Source organism: Plecotus auritus (genome assembly GCF_963455305.1).
Source record: "Plecotus auritus genome assembly, chromosome: 4".
Taxonomy (NCBI): domain Eukaryota; kingdom Metazoa; phylum Chordata; class Mammalia; order Chiroptera; family Vespertilionidae; genus Plecotus; species Plecotus auritus.
In genome coordinates, this window is record NC_137775.1 from 77208985 (window position 1) to 77226656 (window position 17672).

General features: G+C 37.0%; 1 protein-coding gene across 2 annotated transcripts in view; it reads left to right on the top strand.

Moving 5' to 3' along the window:
- KHDRBS2 (KH RNA binding domain containing, signal transduction associated 2) overlaps positions 1-17672 on the top strand; it is a 554124-nt gene that overhangs the window by 511641 nt on the left and 24811 nt on the right. Inside the window, exon 8 of one of the 2 annotated variants that reach the window (XM_080667042.1) lies at positions 16832-16890. The exons of the other annotated variant lie outside the window; for it this stretch is intronic. Coding sequence (XP_080523168.1) covers positions 16832-16890 — 59 coding nt within the window. The remainder of the gene's footprint in view (positions 1-16831; positions 16891-17672) is intronic. 2 annotated transcript variants of the gene reach the window in all.

Below are 17672 nucleotides of genomic sequence, written 5' to 3' on the forward strand. Positions count from 1 at the left end.
TTTTTTTAACCTAAACGCAGAAATGTACATTTATCTCTATGACAGTTCACCATTTTGTTTAGACCTTCTATTGTTAATTTGGAGCTATGATTTGGAATACTAATTTATTTTTATTGACTACTACATAGAGGAAGGGAGAAGTAGAGAGATATGGAAGCATCTATGATGAGAGAGAATCACTGATCAGCTGCCTCCCGCATGCTCCCGACTGGGGTTCAAGCCTGCAACCCAGTCATATGCCCTGACCAGGAATCAAACTGTGACCTCCTGGTTCATAGGTTGATGTTCAACCACTGAGGAACACTGGCTGGGATGGAATACTAGTTTTTAAAACCAGAACATTAGTTATAATTCCTAACATATCTTGTATTTATCAAGAGCTTCTCAAAAAAAATTTTGGAAAAAAATAGAGTACCGAGAATAAACTTCAGTAGCAACATTTAAATTGGCATTTGGCCACTAATTAAAATTCTATAAGAACAGCTGAAAACATAGACACAAATAAGCATGGCTGTACTGTCAGGCAGCTTACACATCATTCACAAAGAAATCGTGTATTTTAAAACGACTTATTTATTCAAAAGCATTCGTTCAATGTCACTGTTCTGGACATGTGTATTCAAAACAAGTACGAAATAGTCCAGACATTGATTTATTCACAAGTAGTGTAGTGTGTTGTTTTTTTACAAAGTATGATCTTGGATTTCTGCATTAGAAACAAGGCAAATAAAATTGCATATTTCTGGGCACCTGCCAGTGTCAGCTGACTCAGAAGCTAAAGACGAGGGCTCAGGAATCCACATTTTTGGCACAGTGTCCTTATGATGCTTATGCACACTAGAAATTGAGAACCACGGTGCTGGAGGAAAAGACAGACTTTAAAAAAAAATGTACTGGTAGAATGAGATCTGTTCTACATGAAGATGTGAGCAAGATATTACAGAAGGCAGAGGGGCAGGGGTGACATCTTGCCTGGGAGGTTGGATAAAGTGTTAATAAGAAGCTGACCATTGAGCTGGATCCCAGGAAGGTGATGAATACCTTTCAAAGTGAAGAAGTACCTGGAGTTCCATCTAGATAGAAGGATAACTATGGTCAGGGGTATGAGGTTGAGAGGATTTGTGACCATGGGAGGGACAACACTGAGGCAGGATGGGGGATACGGTAACAGGAAGAGATAGGAGAGACTGGATAGGTTTTTAGAGCATAGAAAATGGACTAGTGTGTTGCATGAAGGAGTTACCACTCACAGTCTGAGGATTTGAGAAGAAGGAGACAATAAAATGCATAAGTAGTCTGGCTGGCATGGGTCAGTGGTTGAGTGTCGACCTATGAACCAGGAGGTCATGGTTTGATTCCCAGTCAGGGCACGTGCCTGGGTTGTGGGCTCAATCCACAGTGTGGATCAATGATTCTCTCTCATCATTGATGTTTCTATCTCTCCATCTCCCTTCCTCTCAGAAATTAATAAAAATATATTTTAAAAAAATACATAAGTACAATTCAGTTCAAAGCATGCCACAATGGCAGTGCATGACAGAGCCTCACCTGACTTAAGGTATATGCTGAGAGTTTCTGGATGAATGTGGCCTGTTTCTTCACATAAAGAAAAAACTTGTGAAACACAATAATTGTTTTCAATTGGTATCTTCTTTTCCCAAACTCTATTTGATTTCTTTAAACTTCCAAAATCTGGTGCATGAGAAATATTTTTTAATAAGTAAGAAGTTATTCTGGAACATTATACAACACAGGTGAGATTCCATTTGTGATTTGAGTAGAGAATATAAATCACCATTAACACATAGCCATAGTGCAATTCACACCAATGAATTCAGTCTCAAAGTCAACTAGATTAAAGTATTGAAGTAATTAGAAATTATGTTTATGTTTACAGTACTGAAATATTACTGATACTTATGAATTATGATTCAGACAAAGAAATATGGGTATACAATTAAAATTATGTCCACATCAAGCTAAGGTTCAATAGCTTCTGTGTATTTGTACCAAAGGCATGTAACAGTTCATTTAACACCTGTACCAGTGAGCCTAATTAATCAGCCAGTTGAAGGTCATATTTATAGAAAAAAAATTGCTATGTTTAAAAGATAATTCCACATAATAAAACAGAAGATTAATGCTTTTGTTATGATTGCTCACCCCTCATTTATGTAATAAAGGGTCAAAGTAAGCAAAAAATACAAGCTGAATTAGAAAAAATGATTAAAGAGTGTCTATTAAAAAGAGACCAGATCATTTGCTGAAATGTATTTGCAGTGTTGAATTAAAAAAACAAAAGCTTATCTAAATGTATTTCTCATTTGAAGCGTTAGGCTGCTTTCTCAAAACATCCATTTTCTGTAAAGGAGATCATTGCAAAGCTGATCATAATTCTATCCTTGATGCCTTATATAGATCATCTATCTTGATCTTTAATCTATGAGCAGAACAAATATGTCACTTCCCTCATGAATAATCAGCCTATATTTCATCCTGTGAACATTAAATTCCATCAACTGAAACTTAAGAGGGCATGTATAGTTATGTCATGTTTCAGAATATTTCAAGAAGATGAAATCTCTATCAGTGCTGCCACCTTTATGAATATGAAAAAGAGGAGTTTGATGTCTATGCCTTCATTGATTGGACAACCACCCATTATTAATATTTATTGAGTGCCTGTTATGGACCAGGCAGTTATCATGGGGCTGTCACAGGTTATCTCATTAATACTTGAGGTAGATATCATTATTGCTATATTAAAGGTGATGAAACTGGAGTTCACAGAGATTAAATGATTTGTCCAAAATGACACACTCAATAAAAATAGCAGCACTGAATTTAAGTTCAAATACCTTTTTTTTGTGCTGTATTCTGTGTACTGTTTTAGAAGAAATACTGATTTACCTCCAAATGGATCAGATCCTGGAGACCTTACTGTTGTTCTCCATTCAAAACTGGGGACTTTGTCTTTCTCAGAATGAGTTCTGTCTCATAATGAATATTTAAGTGAGAGAGATTTATATCTTTGACTTTCTCAAATGAACTAGCCAGAAAGATTATTGCAGAGAGTTACTGTGTTATCTATCTACCTATATATACATCATTTATCTATCCATCCATCATCTATTGATCTATGTATGTTTAATGTACTGTATATAGCTTACTAGTTCATTTTGAATACACAGACTTATATTTGTTCAAAAACATGGCTACTTTTTATATCCCTGTATCACTTTTGGTTAAATGAAATAAATAAATACTACAACAAAAAATTTCAAAATCATTTTAAAACTATCTATGCAATCTTGAGGGAATTTTAAGGATACATTAGAAATACAGAATTTTAAAAAAAATACAGAATCTAAAGCATTGATCTTTGCCTTTGTTAGAACTCGGTTAAAACCACTGATATTAGAGCATGAAAAAGGGCATTTGCAATTTAGTTGACACACATACACACACAAAAAGAACATATTTTACTTAATATTGTTGAATACACACAAATTATCAAAATATTTTAATTTTTAAATAAAAATATTTTAAGAGATTCATTCTTTGTGTCTATTTTGATTATTTCTGTACTATAAAACTTAAAAAGAATTTAAGAGTTTGATATGTTTTATTTTATACCAAGTTTTTATTTACTGACAAAATGCATGCAATGTTAGTGAATTTTCAACAAATCAAATGATCAGAATTAATCTATTCATACTTCCTTGCAACACTAATATTTATTTCAATATATCTCAATAATAGATTATTAGTAAGGAGATTAAATAAATAATCAAAAGTCTCCCAAAAAACAAAAGTCCAGGACCAGATGACTTCACTGGTGAATTCTACCAAAAATTCAAAGAAGAATTAATAACAATTATCAAACTCTTCCAAAAAATAAGAGGCAGAAATCTTCCAAACTAATTTTATAAGGCCAGTATTATCCTGATACCAAAACCAGTATCCCAATGAACATAGGTGCAAAAAATCCTCAACAAAATATTAGCAAATTGATTTCAACAATACATTAAAAAGTTCACACACCATGGCAAAGTAGAATTTATTCCAGGGATACATGGATGGTTCAACATCTGCAAATTAGTCAATGTGATATACCATATTAATAAAATTAAAAATAAAAATTAGATGATAATCTCAATAGATGAAGAAAAGCATTTGACAAAATTCAACATCCTTTTATGACAAATCTCTCAAAAAATGGGCATAGAGGGAACATACCTCAATACAATAAAGGCAATATGTGGCAAGCCCCCAGCCAACATTATACTCAATGGAAAGAAGGTGAAAGCATTTCCTCTAAGATCAGGAACAAGACAAGGTGGCCCACTCTGACCACTTTTATTTAACAGTATTGGAAATCCAGCCAGAACAGTTAGGCAAAAAAAATAAATAAAGAGCATCTAAATTGGAAAGAAAGAAGTAAAACTGTCATTATTTGCAGATGAAACAATATTATATATAGAAAACCCATAAGACTTTATCAAAAAAAATATTAGAACTAATAAAATCAGTAAAGTTCTAGGATATAAAATCAATATGCAAAAATCTGTTTTATTTTTTATACACTACCAATGAACTACCAGAAAAAGAAATAATGAAAACAATCCCATTTACAATTACATCAAAAAGAATAAAATATCTAGGAATAAACTTAACCAAGGAGGTGAATATTTGTATATCGAAAACTATAAGACATTAATAAAAAATTGAAGAAGACAGAAATAAAGGGAAAGATATTCTATGCTCATGCATCAGAAGAATCAATCAATATTGTTAAAATGTCCATATTACCCAAGACAATCTACAGATTCAGTGCTATCTCTATCAAATTCCAATGGTATTTTTCAAAGAAGTAGGACAAATAATCTTAAAATTTGTATGGGACCCCAAATAACAATAGCCAATGCAATCTTGAGAAAGAAGAACAAACCTGAAGGCATTATACTCCCTGATTTCAAACAACTTTGTGTGCTTGGGATGGGCCCTTGTTCTTGATGGTAGCTGGATTTTTCTGAGAAGGAGGATAGCAGATAAATATAGAGGAGGGCTCATAGCTCATCTAATCTTTCTAATCCCAATTAGCCCAAGATCATATTGACTTCAAATAAATTGTTTCCCATATTTTTGTCTGGTATTATGCAGATAACATTGAGAATGATTGTTTGAATACATACGATGGACTAGATGAATAAATTGTCCATGTGATGGTGTTTGGGGATTTTTATTGAATTTATTGGGATGATATTTGTTAATAAAATGATATAGGTTTCCGGTATACAATTCTATAATATATCATCTGTATATTGTATTGTGTTTACCACCCAAAGTCAAGTTTCCTTCCATCATCATTTATCCCCCCTTTATGCTCTTCTACCTCTCCTCATTCCCCTTTTCCTCTGATAATCACCATACTGTTGGCTGTGCTTATGAGGTGTTTTTTATCTTTCTTCTGTCACATTTTCAACCCAGCCCCTCATCCCCCTTCCCCTCTGCCAGCTACCAGTCCATTCCCTATATCTATGAGTCTGTTTCTATTTTGTTTGTTTATTTTGTTTATTGGATTCCACATATAAGTGAAATCATATGGTATTTGTCTTTTCCTGATTGGCTTATTTCATTTAGCATAATACTCTCCAAGTCCACCCATGCTTCCATAAAGGAAACCATCAACAAAATGAAAAGACAACCCATTGAATGGCAGAACATATTCAGCAATGATATATCTGCTAAGGGGTTAATATTCAAAATTTTTAAAGACCTTATACAATTCAACACCAAAAAAAAATCTAATTTTAAAAATGTTCATGTGAGTTCTGCCATCAGCTACATCAAGGTTCAAATCTGAGATTCACCACAGCAGGCTGCATAGCTTGGGACATGTGACAGTCAGCTAAACATAGATTTCCTCTCCTGTACTTTGTCTAATACCTACTCAAAAATTGTAGGGATGATTAAATAGGATAAGTTATGTAAAGCTCCTAGCAGTGTTTGGCCTGTGTTAAGTGCTGGAAATGTAATAGATATAAGTTTTCATGGTTGTTACAACTAGTATTGCTTCGGTAAGGGGAGAGGAAGGAGTAGAATTTTAAAGAGACAAGTAATTTAATTTCTTGTTTAAAGCCCCTTCACATTTAAAAGTTTCAATTCTAAAAATCAGGTGGTAGAAGGAGTAAAGGAATAGGAAAGAAGGTTTAAGGTTTAAGTAAATAACATTTAATTTAATAGCAAATATTTAATTCACTGCAGATGTTAATAAAACACTAGCAAAAAAATTAAGCAAATCATGTTTCTTTATTATTCACACATTTGAGTTTGGGCCTTCAAAATATCAAACTTAATTTATATATTGCTCTCAATATCCACCAAATCTTCCAAAATGCTTTTTTGAACTACCAACTGAAGTTAACCAGAATTATCCTTTTTTGTTCTTGTATTTTAATTTTTGCAAAGATGTTAGGGGAGGGACATTTAGCAGTTCAAACCGAAGATCCTAAATGTAGCAACTAATGAAATGAAATAATTATGATTTATGTTCACAAATAATGTAAACAAAGAGGCAAATTTTCTCATACATTTTAATTTCACACAAAAAGTCCATGCACATGGATACAGAGGAAATGGAGATGTAAAAACATAAGGGAGGGAGCAATTATGAAGCGATATATTCATTCTGCAGGTATATGCTTATCCAGTCATTTATTCAATAAATATTTGTTGAGCACCTATTATCTGCTTGAAATTCTGGCAGGTGCCGATGATATAGCAACAGAAAAGAAAGATACCACCAACAGAGGGGTTTGTTTTAAAGCAAAATATAATCATGTCTGTCCCCTTCTTAAATCCTTCCTTGTCTTCAATGCCTCTTAAGAAAAAAAACTCCTCACCGGGACTGAGACAAGATCCTTCGAGATGTAACCCCTGTCTCCTTCTCAAGATACAAGGTTGAGCTTCTCTCATTTAAACTAATCACTGGCCACAATGGAGAACTAGTTGCCAATGCCATGCCTTTTCCTGCTTCTGAACACTTCCTGTAAATCTTCACTCCATTTACCTGGGAAGTTAATTCCTCCTCCATTTCAGGTTTTCATCATTTGGTGAATGAAATAATAATAGTAGTAATAGTAATATCTATACTAATAAAGGAGGAATATGCAAATTGTCCAGGACACCATCACAGTAACAGTAATGACCAGCAGGCTGCCTGGGGTGACAAGGCCGGCAGGGGGGTTAGTGAGGGATGACCAAACGACTGAACAGCAGGCTGGGTGGGGCAACCAGGCTGGCAGGTGGGGTAGTTGGGGGTAACCAGGCCAGTGGGGGGGGGGGGGCAGTTGGGGGTGACCAGGCCGGCAGAGGTGGTGAATTGGATGTGACCAAGCCGGCAGGGGTTCAGTTGGGGGTGACCAGGCCGGCGGGGGGGGTGGTGGAGTTAGGGGCAATCAGGCTAGTAGGCAGAGGCAGTTAGGAGTGATCAGGCCGGCAGGTGAGCAGTTAGGATCCAGTGATCCCGGATTGTGAGAGGGATGTCTGACTGCCGGTTTAGGCCCAATCCTGGGAGTTGGACATCCCCCAAGGGGTCCCAGATTGGAGAGGGTGCTGGCTAGGGTGAGGGGACCCCCCCCCCCCGCGCATGAATTTTGTGCACCAAGCCTCTAGTAATTATAATAAAATCACTCCTTATCACTTGATAAAAGGCTTTTCTGGTCTACTGTAACTTCTCTGAGGGCTTTTTTATTCCTGCCTATTTGGTTTTTCAGTGTTTTACAAAACAATGCTAGGGTTTTTGTTTTGTTTTGTTTTGTGGCTATTACACCATTAATTTGCTTGTTTTGTGGGTATTACACCATTAATTTGTGTAGTCAGGAATAAAGAAAGTGAAAATTAGTTGGGGGAGGTGAGTGATGAGTGATATAGGCAGCCAGGGTCTGTAGGAAGCTAGAATTTGTTCTGGAAGGGACAGACAAAAGAAAAACATTTTAAAGAAATCATTTAAAAAAATAAAACTGCTTGCAAATAGTTCCCATTTTCAACATGACAATAGGGTTGATCTTATGTTGGTAAACTTCACACTTAGTGCTGGAAATAACAGGAGACTTCCCCACAGGGAAGACCTAAAAATAACAGAATTAGCAGGTAACAGGACCATAATGTTACGTGGAAGAAAGCAGTGGAGCCTTGAGCTATTTGATGAAGTCTCCCATTTCTCCATCCCAACAATGTTTGTTTAATGTTCCGAATGACATTGAGGGAGGTTTGTGGTTGGTGGTGAGAACTGATACACGGACCTTTGTGTTGCTGTCATTATTCTATACAGTAGGTTTACAGCTTTGTAAGTAGCACTTTTATGGACCTTTAAGAAATTTAACAGAAAAATTTTATTATCATATAAAGGAACTACCAATTTTCAATTTGAGGATGGAACCTGGGCTGAAAATGTATTTTTATTTGACAGGTATTTCTGGAAATACAGTGTAAATTCACAACATAACAAGGTTTCAGCATCAATGCTTAAGATAACAAATTTTAAGAACACCCTCTCTTAAGTGCTAAAAATAGTTGGATTGCTAAAAATTTTTCATATTGACACTTTAATCAAGTCCCTTTATTCATTCTTCTAAATTATTATTTTGTGTTTCTTACTTTTCTTCAATGCCAAAAAATAATTAATGAATCTTTAGTTTCAACTCAGCCTTATCTGGTCCTGTTTTCATATACATAAATCGTTAGTGTAGTCAAGAGTCAGGGAAAGGCTGCAATGAAGGACAACATGGCACAGACCAAATGCATGGAAACTAAGAGTGTAGAAACTGTAATCTTCTGAGAGCCACACAAGCTATGATGTATTTGTAACTTTTTAAATTATCTCTGAAAAAAAAGTTTATATTCTTCCAAGTAAACAGTTGAAATATTAAACGAAGTGTTGATTTTTTTTTTTTTTTTTTTTTTTTTTACAAAATTGCATCCTCTATTATTTTCCCCACTATAGGAGTGTAACTGGTTTGATTATATGAACACATCACATAGAGCAGTGTTATCATTTACATTACTGCCAGTTTCTCTATTTGTAACAAATGGATGTCGAAAAAGTTTCCTTTACAAGCTTGGTTAGTCTCACTGACTTCTGGGCAAGTCTGTTCCACCATCAGCATGGTTTCTCCTGCCACAGGAACATGAGCACCAACTGCTAAAGTGAGAAGCACTGTAGAAATGTAAGTGCTACTGTGTCACAGGTAGGCTCACTAAGAACTTGCTTGCAAAAATAGTGGGATGATGGTGAAGATAGTATGTGGCTTCCTAGAAACCAAATTACACCCTAATTATTTTCTATTATGCTTATTTCCACTTAATTAGTTGTTTTAATAAACTAACATAGTCTAGTTAGGGAAAAATGCTCCTAAATAAATAAATAAATAAATAGCTGAAAAATTTTCATCTCTCATTTTTATCTAGTTTTACATTTGACCATTAATAAATTAACTTGATATTTTTTTTCTGATTCTGTTACTCCAATTGTTTATTATTTTTTTCCAAACATGTATTAGTGTCTAAGGTCTTGATGTTAAAGTCAAAATGTTTTGTAGAATTTTACCCATAATAATTAGATGTTGTTTAATGTGTCAATGCAGCTACCGTGTTATATGATGATATATATCAATTCCTAGAGAAATCACGTCACCATAACCACCAGAGTAAGTTTCAAATCACCAATAATTGTCATAATTTTAATTAACACCTCTATAATTGTAACTGTATTTCAAACCAAAAGAACTAAAGAGCTCTCTGGGTTCCCCCTTTTTAAGTACACTAATCCCTTTCATAAGGGCATAACCCTCATGATATAATTGCCCCCCTGAAGCCCCACCTCTTAATACTATCACCTTGGGAGTTGAGATTTCAACATACAAACTTGGGGGGGGACACAAAGATTCAGTCCAATGCTCCATCATTAACATTAGACTTTCAAAGTCACTACAATCATTGGCTTTTCTAAGCAGTTACATGAAGATTGAAAAGAAGTAGAGGACAAGGAATTTACTTTTATGCAAATCATGGAGAATTTGTACACCTCACTCTTAACATTGGCCTCTCTCAAATGTAAGGAACACTAGAAAATGTAGTCTTGAGAAAGTCAGTCTCTTTTATCAAAGAAGAGACAAATGGATTTTATAGGGGAACAACTATAAGTCTTCTATGGCCCAAACTCTAATCATGCAAATATGCATGAATACCCTTCTTCTCATTAAATAAACAAGCAAACAAAAAAAGATGCCTACCTTCTATCCAATAGAGAAAATCCAAGCTCAGTTCAAATATCTGAAACCAGCTCAAAATATAGAATCTCTGGAAAATATGCAGACCTCTTACAATGGGTCTTGTGGTTTTTTGAAGTCTGGTGGCCTAAATAATAATAAGTTATCTTTCCTTCCCATTCCCCCTTATAAAATGCCCAATGTAAAGTGGTGGAAAAGGAACAACAGAAACTTCTTTGGGGAAATACTGAAGGTTCCATATGAAATAACAATTACAAAATATTGCCACGCTGAGATTAAACGACACCTAAGCAACAGCATTGAAATAAGTTTTCTGATTAATGCATCTGGCAGCCTGAGTTCTCTTTTCTGGAAATTTTTCGAGATTTACTGGCAGGTTCTTCCTCGTCCTAATGGATAAATGGCCTTATCCTTGGCTGCATGTGAATGGAGTAAAGAAGAGCAATGTCCTCACTGGGGACTTCACAATTTTCTCAGCATGCTTCCTCTGGTGCATGTTTGGGGACCTGAGGATTGTTCTAGGGCTCATAGTCTAATGGGAAGATGTGAGGGCATCTCTGGGCAATACTCATTATTTATTGCTATTGGAAAGAGAAACCACTTATTTATCTAATCCCAGTAAGCCCCACATTTCTAAACCCACTCCCATTTTAAATGATAAAATTAACATAAATCAGGCAGAGATAACTTCCCTTAGTTAAGTGCAATTCATTTTTGTTTCCTCTAGAAAAATGACTCATTCCTATTTGAGCATACACCTTTTGCAAACCTTCCTAAAAGTAGCAAGGGTTACTAACAGGATTTGTTCAGTTTTTCCCCCCATACTGCAAAGTATACACAGGCTTATAGGCTTATGGCCAAGTTTTCTCTGGCAATGGCATTACAATCATCATCAGCTTTCTATTCTACAGTAATGTTTCCTTGCATTCTTCACCCTCCAATTAAGTTAACATGCCTCATGTTTGGGGATTTTAATGGCAATTCCACAATTCTACATACTGATTTCAATATTCAACTAAATTGTTATAACAATTTATAACAATGAGATTTAATATTCAGAGGTAGACAGTGGTTTAGACTAGGTCTGTTCCAGAGTGATCAGTTAGAGACAAGTTCTTCCTATATTTCAGTCCATGACTTCCTTAGTCATTCCCTTTATTTTCATAGTAGATGTTAGATCATCACTTTGAATGCATTCTACCAACTGAGGAGGTGATGGTGCACAAGTCCAAGATGAGGAGCTTGTTCTTAAGTTAGAAATGGCCCCAAAGTTGCCCCCATCTCTCCTGTACATATCCCAGGATTTAATCACAAGGGCACATCTACCTGCAAGGGTGGTTGGGGAGTGTATTTTTTTTTTTGTCAATGTAAATTATTTTCCTATAGAAGAAATGGGGAGTAATATTTGCTGACAGGGTTCATTATGATTATTTTCCATGATTTTGCATTACCCATTATTTCACAAATATCTTACATGTTCCACCTTCCCCTTTTTAGACTTCTGAAAGTTCACATTCCCTCTTGGTGTGTATCTATAATGTATGATAGATAGTAACTGTCACTACTTTTCTTTTACCCCCTCTCATATCTTCATCAATTAAAGTTGAAATCTAGTGAGAAACATAGCAACGCTACATGATAGTTTCGGGGGCTATTGGTCTTCATATAACACAATTGGGAAACATAATCAGGCTTCCTCATAGAAAAATTATTGATTGTGAGGAAGGCAGGGAGAAGCTTCTAGCAATGCCCTCATTTTTCTCTTCATCCCTATAAATGGGAATGCTGCTTTTCAAAGCATATTCTTAGGGCTGCCACTTCTTGATTATCCAGGGAATCAATGTAACAATTCTTGGGAATTTGCTACATATTTATAAGTGTTCTCAATTGGGTTGCATCATTCTTATTAAGATAAGCATATAGGGGGAAATGAGGGATAGCTGTAATAGTGTCAACAATAAAATAAAAAAGATAAGTGTGTGAAAGAAGAGATGAATGTCCAGCCACCAGCCAGTGGCCTTAGGTTTCTACAATCTGAAACCATTAGAAAGATGGGAAGAAGACCATAGTGCCATACATTTTTCCTAGATAGTTTGCATATAACTCTCCTGGGCAATGAAGGCTGGGCTAGGTAATCTTTGCATTAGCACTGGCCTTCCAGAAGATAGCAATGGCCAAACTTCTGTCTCTCCCTTCCATATATTGACTTTTCCTTTTTTGCTTCTCTTCACTTACTATCAGTGAAATCTCAAGTTTCTAATATAATGAGACCTATGAAACTGCCTTAAGGGAAAGGACAGCCACATAATTAGAGGCTTTTCTTCCTTCCCTCCACCCTATCCCTTTGTCATCTATCACCTACACTCAACTCTTATATAATTTAGTTTTTTATATAAAGCCATTTCCTTGCCACATGTTTATATACTAAAAGGAAATTAGTAATCTTAAGGTAATTTATAAATTCATAAATAAGATTTAGGCAGAAGACTTTAAATGAAGGAGCTTACTTGAGGTTAAAATACAGTGTACCATAAATATTAATAGATCCCTAAGTAAATCAAAATATGCATTCACTATCCAAACACTAAGCTCAATTAAAATAACGTCCACTTTTTGTATATTATTTTTAAAAAGTATAACGTGGTTACATTAGGCTACTCATGTAAATGGTGGCTAATCTTCCTATGAGCAATACGATCTTTTATTCCATAAATATTTATTGAGCAGACATTGTAGACCAATCATCTTGGAAACAATAAAAGCAAGTGAACTAAGGAGAGAACAAATCCTATGCCAGGGAGCTGTTACATTCTACATGTGGGAAATAACCAAATAAGGGAATAAACAAAAGTGTGTTTGTTGGTTATATAATATGTACATTAGTGATTGATAAATACTAAGATGAACAAAACAAGGTAAGGATGAGTGAATGCTAGTTTAGATAGATTAGTGAGAGAAACCTCTTGTAAATGACAGTTGAGTGGATTCTGAAAGAATGAGAGAAGAGATAGCTGCATATTTAGGAAACGTGTGTTCATGTGGTGGGACTAGCTAATGAAAAGGTGCTAAAACAGTAATGTGTGTTTGTTATATTCAGGAAGTAGCTAGGAGGCCAACCTGCCCTATGCAGAGTGAACAAAGGGGAAGTGGGAGAGGTCTAAGAACTACTGGGGGCCAATATGTGCAAAATAAGATTTTTACATTTTTCCTAAAGGACTAGGGAAGCTATTTATGGGCTTTGAATAGAGAACTAATATGATCTAATTTACTTCTATGAGAATAACTTTGGCCCTAGCTGGTTTGGCTCAGTAGATAAAGTGTCGGTCTGTGGACTGAAGGGTCCCAGGTTTGATTCCCGTCAAGGGCACATTCCTGAGTTGCGTGCTTGATCCCTGGTGGGGGGCATGCAGGAGGCAGCCTATCAATGATTCTCTCTCATCATTGATGTTTCTATCTCTCTCACTCTCTCACTTCCACTCTGAAATCAATCCTATCTAATAAAAGAGAAACATGCAAATTGACTGTACCTCCACTATGCCCACAAGCCATGCCCACCAGCCAATCAGGAGTGAGTATGCAAATTAACCCAACTAAAATGGTGGCATCCACAGAGCAGGAGTGAGCAGGAGGCTTGGGTTGCCCCCAGCGATGGAGGAAGCCAAGTTTCCCACCGCCCTGGCCGGCCCTGGCCTCCACTCAAGGCTACAAAGTTTCAATTGTACCTGCTTCCAGTTGGCCTTGGCCTCTGCTCAAGGAGGTGCTGAAAAAAAAAAAAAAAGCAAAAAAGGAGGGGCTGGGAGCTTGGGTCACTGGGGGTCGTGGCCAGCCTGCAAACAGCCATCAACCCCTCACCCAGGCTGGCCAGGCACCCCAGCGGGACCCCCATCCTGATCTGGGACACCCTTCAGGGCAAACCAGCCGGCACCCACCCATGCACCAGGCCTCTACCTATACTAATAAAAGGGTAATATGCTAATTAGACTGGGAGACCTTCCAGGAGACCTTCTGGACGTTCTTTTGGACAAAGCCCTGGTTGGGGGCCAAGGTAGAGGTGGTTAGAGGCCAAGAGGGGAGGGCAGTTTTGGGTCATCAGGCCAGGATGGTAAGGCAGTTGTGGGTGATCAGGCTGGTGGGGGGTGGGGCCGTTGGGGGTAAGCAGAACAGCAGGGGGGCCAGTTGGGGGCAAGCAGGCTGTCAGTGGGGATCAGTTGGAGGTGATCAGGACAGGGGGGGGGGCAGTTTGGAGTGAGCAGGCCAGTGGGGAGGGAAGATGGGGGCAAGCAGGCCAGCAGGGGAGGCAGTTGGGGGCGAGCACACCGGCACGGGGGCAATTGGGGGTGATCAGGCTGGCAGGCAGAGTGGTTAGGGGCAATCAGGTAGGCAGGCAGGCAGGTGAGCGGTTAGGAACCAGCAGTCCCAGATTTGAGAGGGATGTCAGACTGCCAGTTTAGGCCCGATCCCTGTAAACCGGCAGCAGGACATCCTTCAAGGGTTCCCAGATTGGAGAGAGTGCAGGCCAGGCTGAGGAACACCACCCCCCATGCACGAATTTCATGCACCGGGCCACTAGTAAAAATATATGAGGGGGGAAAAATAATTACTTTGACTGCTATGCAGAAAATTGAAACATAGGAAGCGGGACACAGAGACCAGTTATATTGCATTTGTTTAAGTGAAAGATGGTGAAACTAACCATAGTCATAGCTGTGGAATGTTTAGAAATGTTTAAATTCTGGATATTTTGCAAAAAGTGAAAGAATTTGCTGATGGATTAGACCAGTGGTCGGCAAACTCATTAGTCAACAGAGCCAAATATCAACAGCACAACGATTGAAATTTCTTTTGAGAGCCAAATTTTTTAAACTTAAACTTCTTCTAATGCCACTTCTTCAAAATAGACTTGCCCAGGCCGTGGTATTTTATGGAAGAGCCACACTCAAGGGGTCAAAGAGCCACATGTGGCTCGCGAGCTGCAGTTTGCCGACCACGGGATTAGACATTAGATGTGAGAGAAAAGGAGAAGACTCCATAGCTTTCAGCAAGAATAACACTAATTAAGGTGTCATTTATAAAGATGGAAAGCATTTGAAAGGAGCAAGTCTGAATGGGAAATAATATATTTTTTTAATTTATTGATCTTAGAGATAAGGGAGAGAGAGGAAGGGAGGGAGTGAAAGAGGGAGAGAGATCTATCAGTTGCCTCCCAAACATGCCCTAACAAGGAATTGAACCCACAACCTGGGCATGTGCCCTGATCAGAATTGAACCCACAACCTTTTGATGATGCTGAGCCAAACTGTCCAGGGAAAATTTTTATATTTGGACATGTTGAGTTTGACATCCAAATGGAAATATACAGAAGGCAACTGGATATATGAGACCGCAGTGGAAGGGAGGTGCCAAGGATGGGCATATAATTTGGAAATCATCAGAGTAGAGTTGGTTTAAAGCCATAGGAACAGTTAAGATTGCCTAGGGAGTATCAATAGCAAAACAATCCTAATAACTGTGCTCCAGCAGTCTTCAGGATTAAGTGGCTGGGAAATAAATGTACCAGTAGAGAAGAATGAGAAAACGGAGCGAGCTAAGGAGATCCAAGAGAGAACATCTCAGTAGCAATTGAAGTGTTTGAAGGAGCAGAAAATGATCAGTTGTGTTAAATGTGCTAACATAGAATGAGGACCAAGTCTTGACCATTGGATTTGAAAATGGCAAGATATTGACAAGAGCTGTTTCAGTGGAGAAAATAGCCTGACCGGAATGTCTTCAAAAGCATGTGAAAGGAGAGGCAGTGAATGAAGTCACATCTTTTCAAGCAGTTTTGATGTAAAGAGAAAAAGATAATCACTAGAAGGAGATTCCAGGGTGAGGGAAGGTTTTTTGAGGATGGGAGATACATAAAATGCTTGGAGGCTAATAGGGATGGTGCCTTAGTGGGGGAAACTTGCTGTAAGATGAAGTGATGACAGTTGTGGTGGGGGAAGACTTTAACTTCAGTAAGAAACAGAGGAAGAACTCCTTTTTCCTCAGTTACTGGAATGTAGAAGCATCTAGCAAAATGCTAAGTAAAAAGTAATAGCTCATATATTTGAGAACCACATAAACAAGCTGTGGAAGGGCTAAAGAGGAGTATAAATATAATTTCAGAGTTTGGAAGTGAAGATGAAATTGATGTAACTTTTTAGGATAACAGCATTAAAAGGCATACATTACTGACCAGATTGTCACCTTATATAGCACCTTTTCTTAGAAATATACCTTTCATAACTCTCCTCTTGACAAATTTTGAAGAGTACACTTGTATTTTAGGGGAAATTTGATTTATAAATGGAAATAAGTACTTAGGTGGAATGAGAAAATCATAGCACTCCTTGTCAATAACCTGAATTTTTCTTCCTATTTCTTTAGAATTCTGTTTTATGCCTACAGGTTATTGGGATACTACTTTAGCACACATTTTGCTTTCAAATCCCATCTGAGTTTCTGGGTTGATCCCTCCTGATTACAGTAACATTGATTGCTGTCTAAATCTGTTGCAGTGTGCCTGAATACTATGACTACGGTCATGGAGTAAGTGAGGATGCCTATGACAGCTACGGTAAGACCTTTTCTTTACTAAAACTGTGAAATCAGAACATTCATCAGTCACTGACAACTCAGAAATTACTTCTATCTTTCTCGCCCCAGTTTTTACAGAAGTCCAGACTCGGTTGATTTATGTAATTCCAGGGTGAGATATGACATACAGAGCCAGTGCCAGAAAATTGGACAGATCAATTTTGATCAATATTTCAAAAGCAATTATTCACAATCATAGATCATTTTCAACAGCAACAATAAGTATATCTGAACAGTGTCTTATAAGTTTCACTATGTCCATTGTCTCACTCATTGATTTGACAATAATCATGTGTCTTTCCTGCTTTCAGAAAGATCATAAGAGCAATATACAATTGAAATATTTAAAAACTTTTAAGGGCAGATATTGTAGCTTTCAAGTTATTTTCTATAGTGTGTGTCACTCTTAAAAATTGTCAGATAATGCTTGGCTCATGAGAATTAATATTCAATAAGTATGTTAGCCTATAAAATCAATTTTAAAAACTACATTGCTTAATTAAAATACATAACACTTAGAATTAATTGTAATTCAATTCAGTGAGATTTTCTGAGTGCCTATGAAATGTATAAATATAGTACATCACTTTAAAGGGTAGTTACTGGTTTCTTAAAAGACATCTACAGCAACAACAGTTAACCACCTTGAAAAACACTCATTTAATTGTTTCCAGGCCCAGATTTTATTAATATAATGCCAATGCCACTCGGTTCCCATTTCTGGGAAGCAATAAAGGAGACAATACATGTTCCTCATGTGGG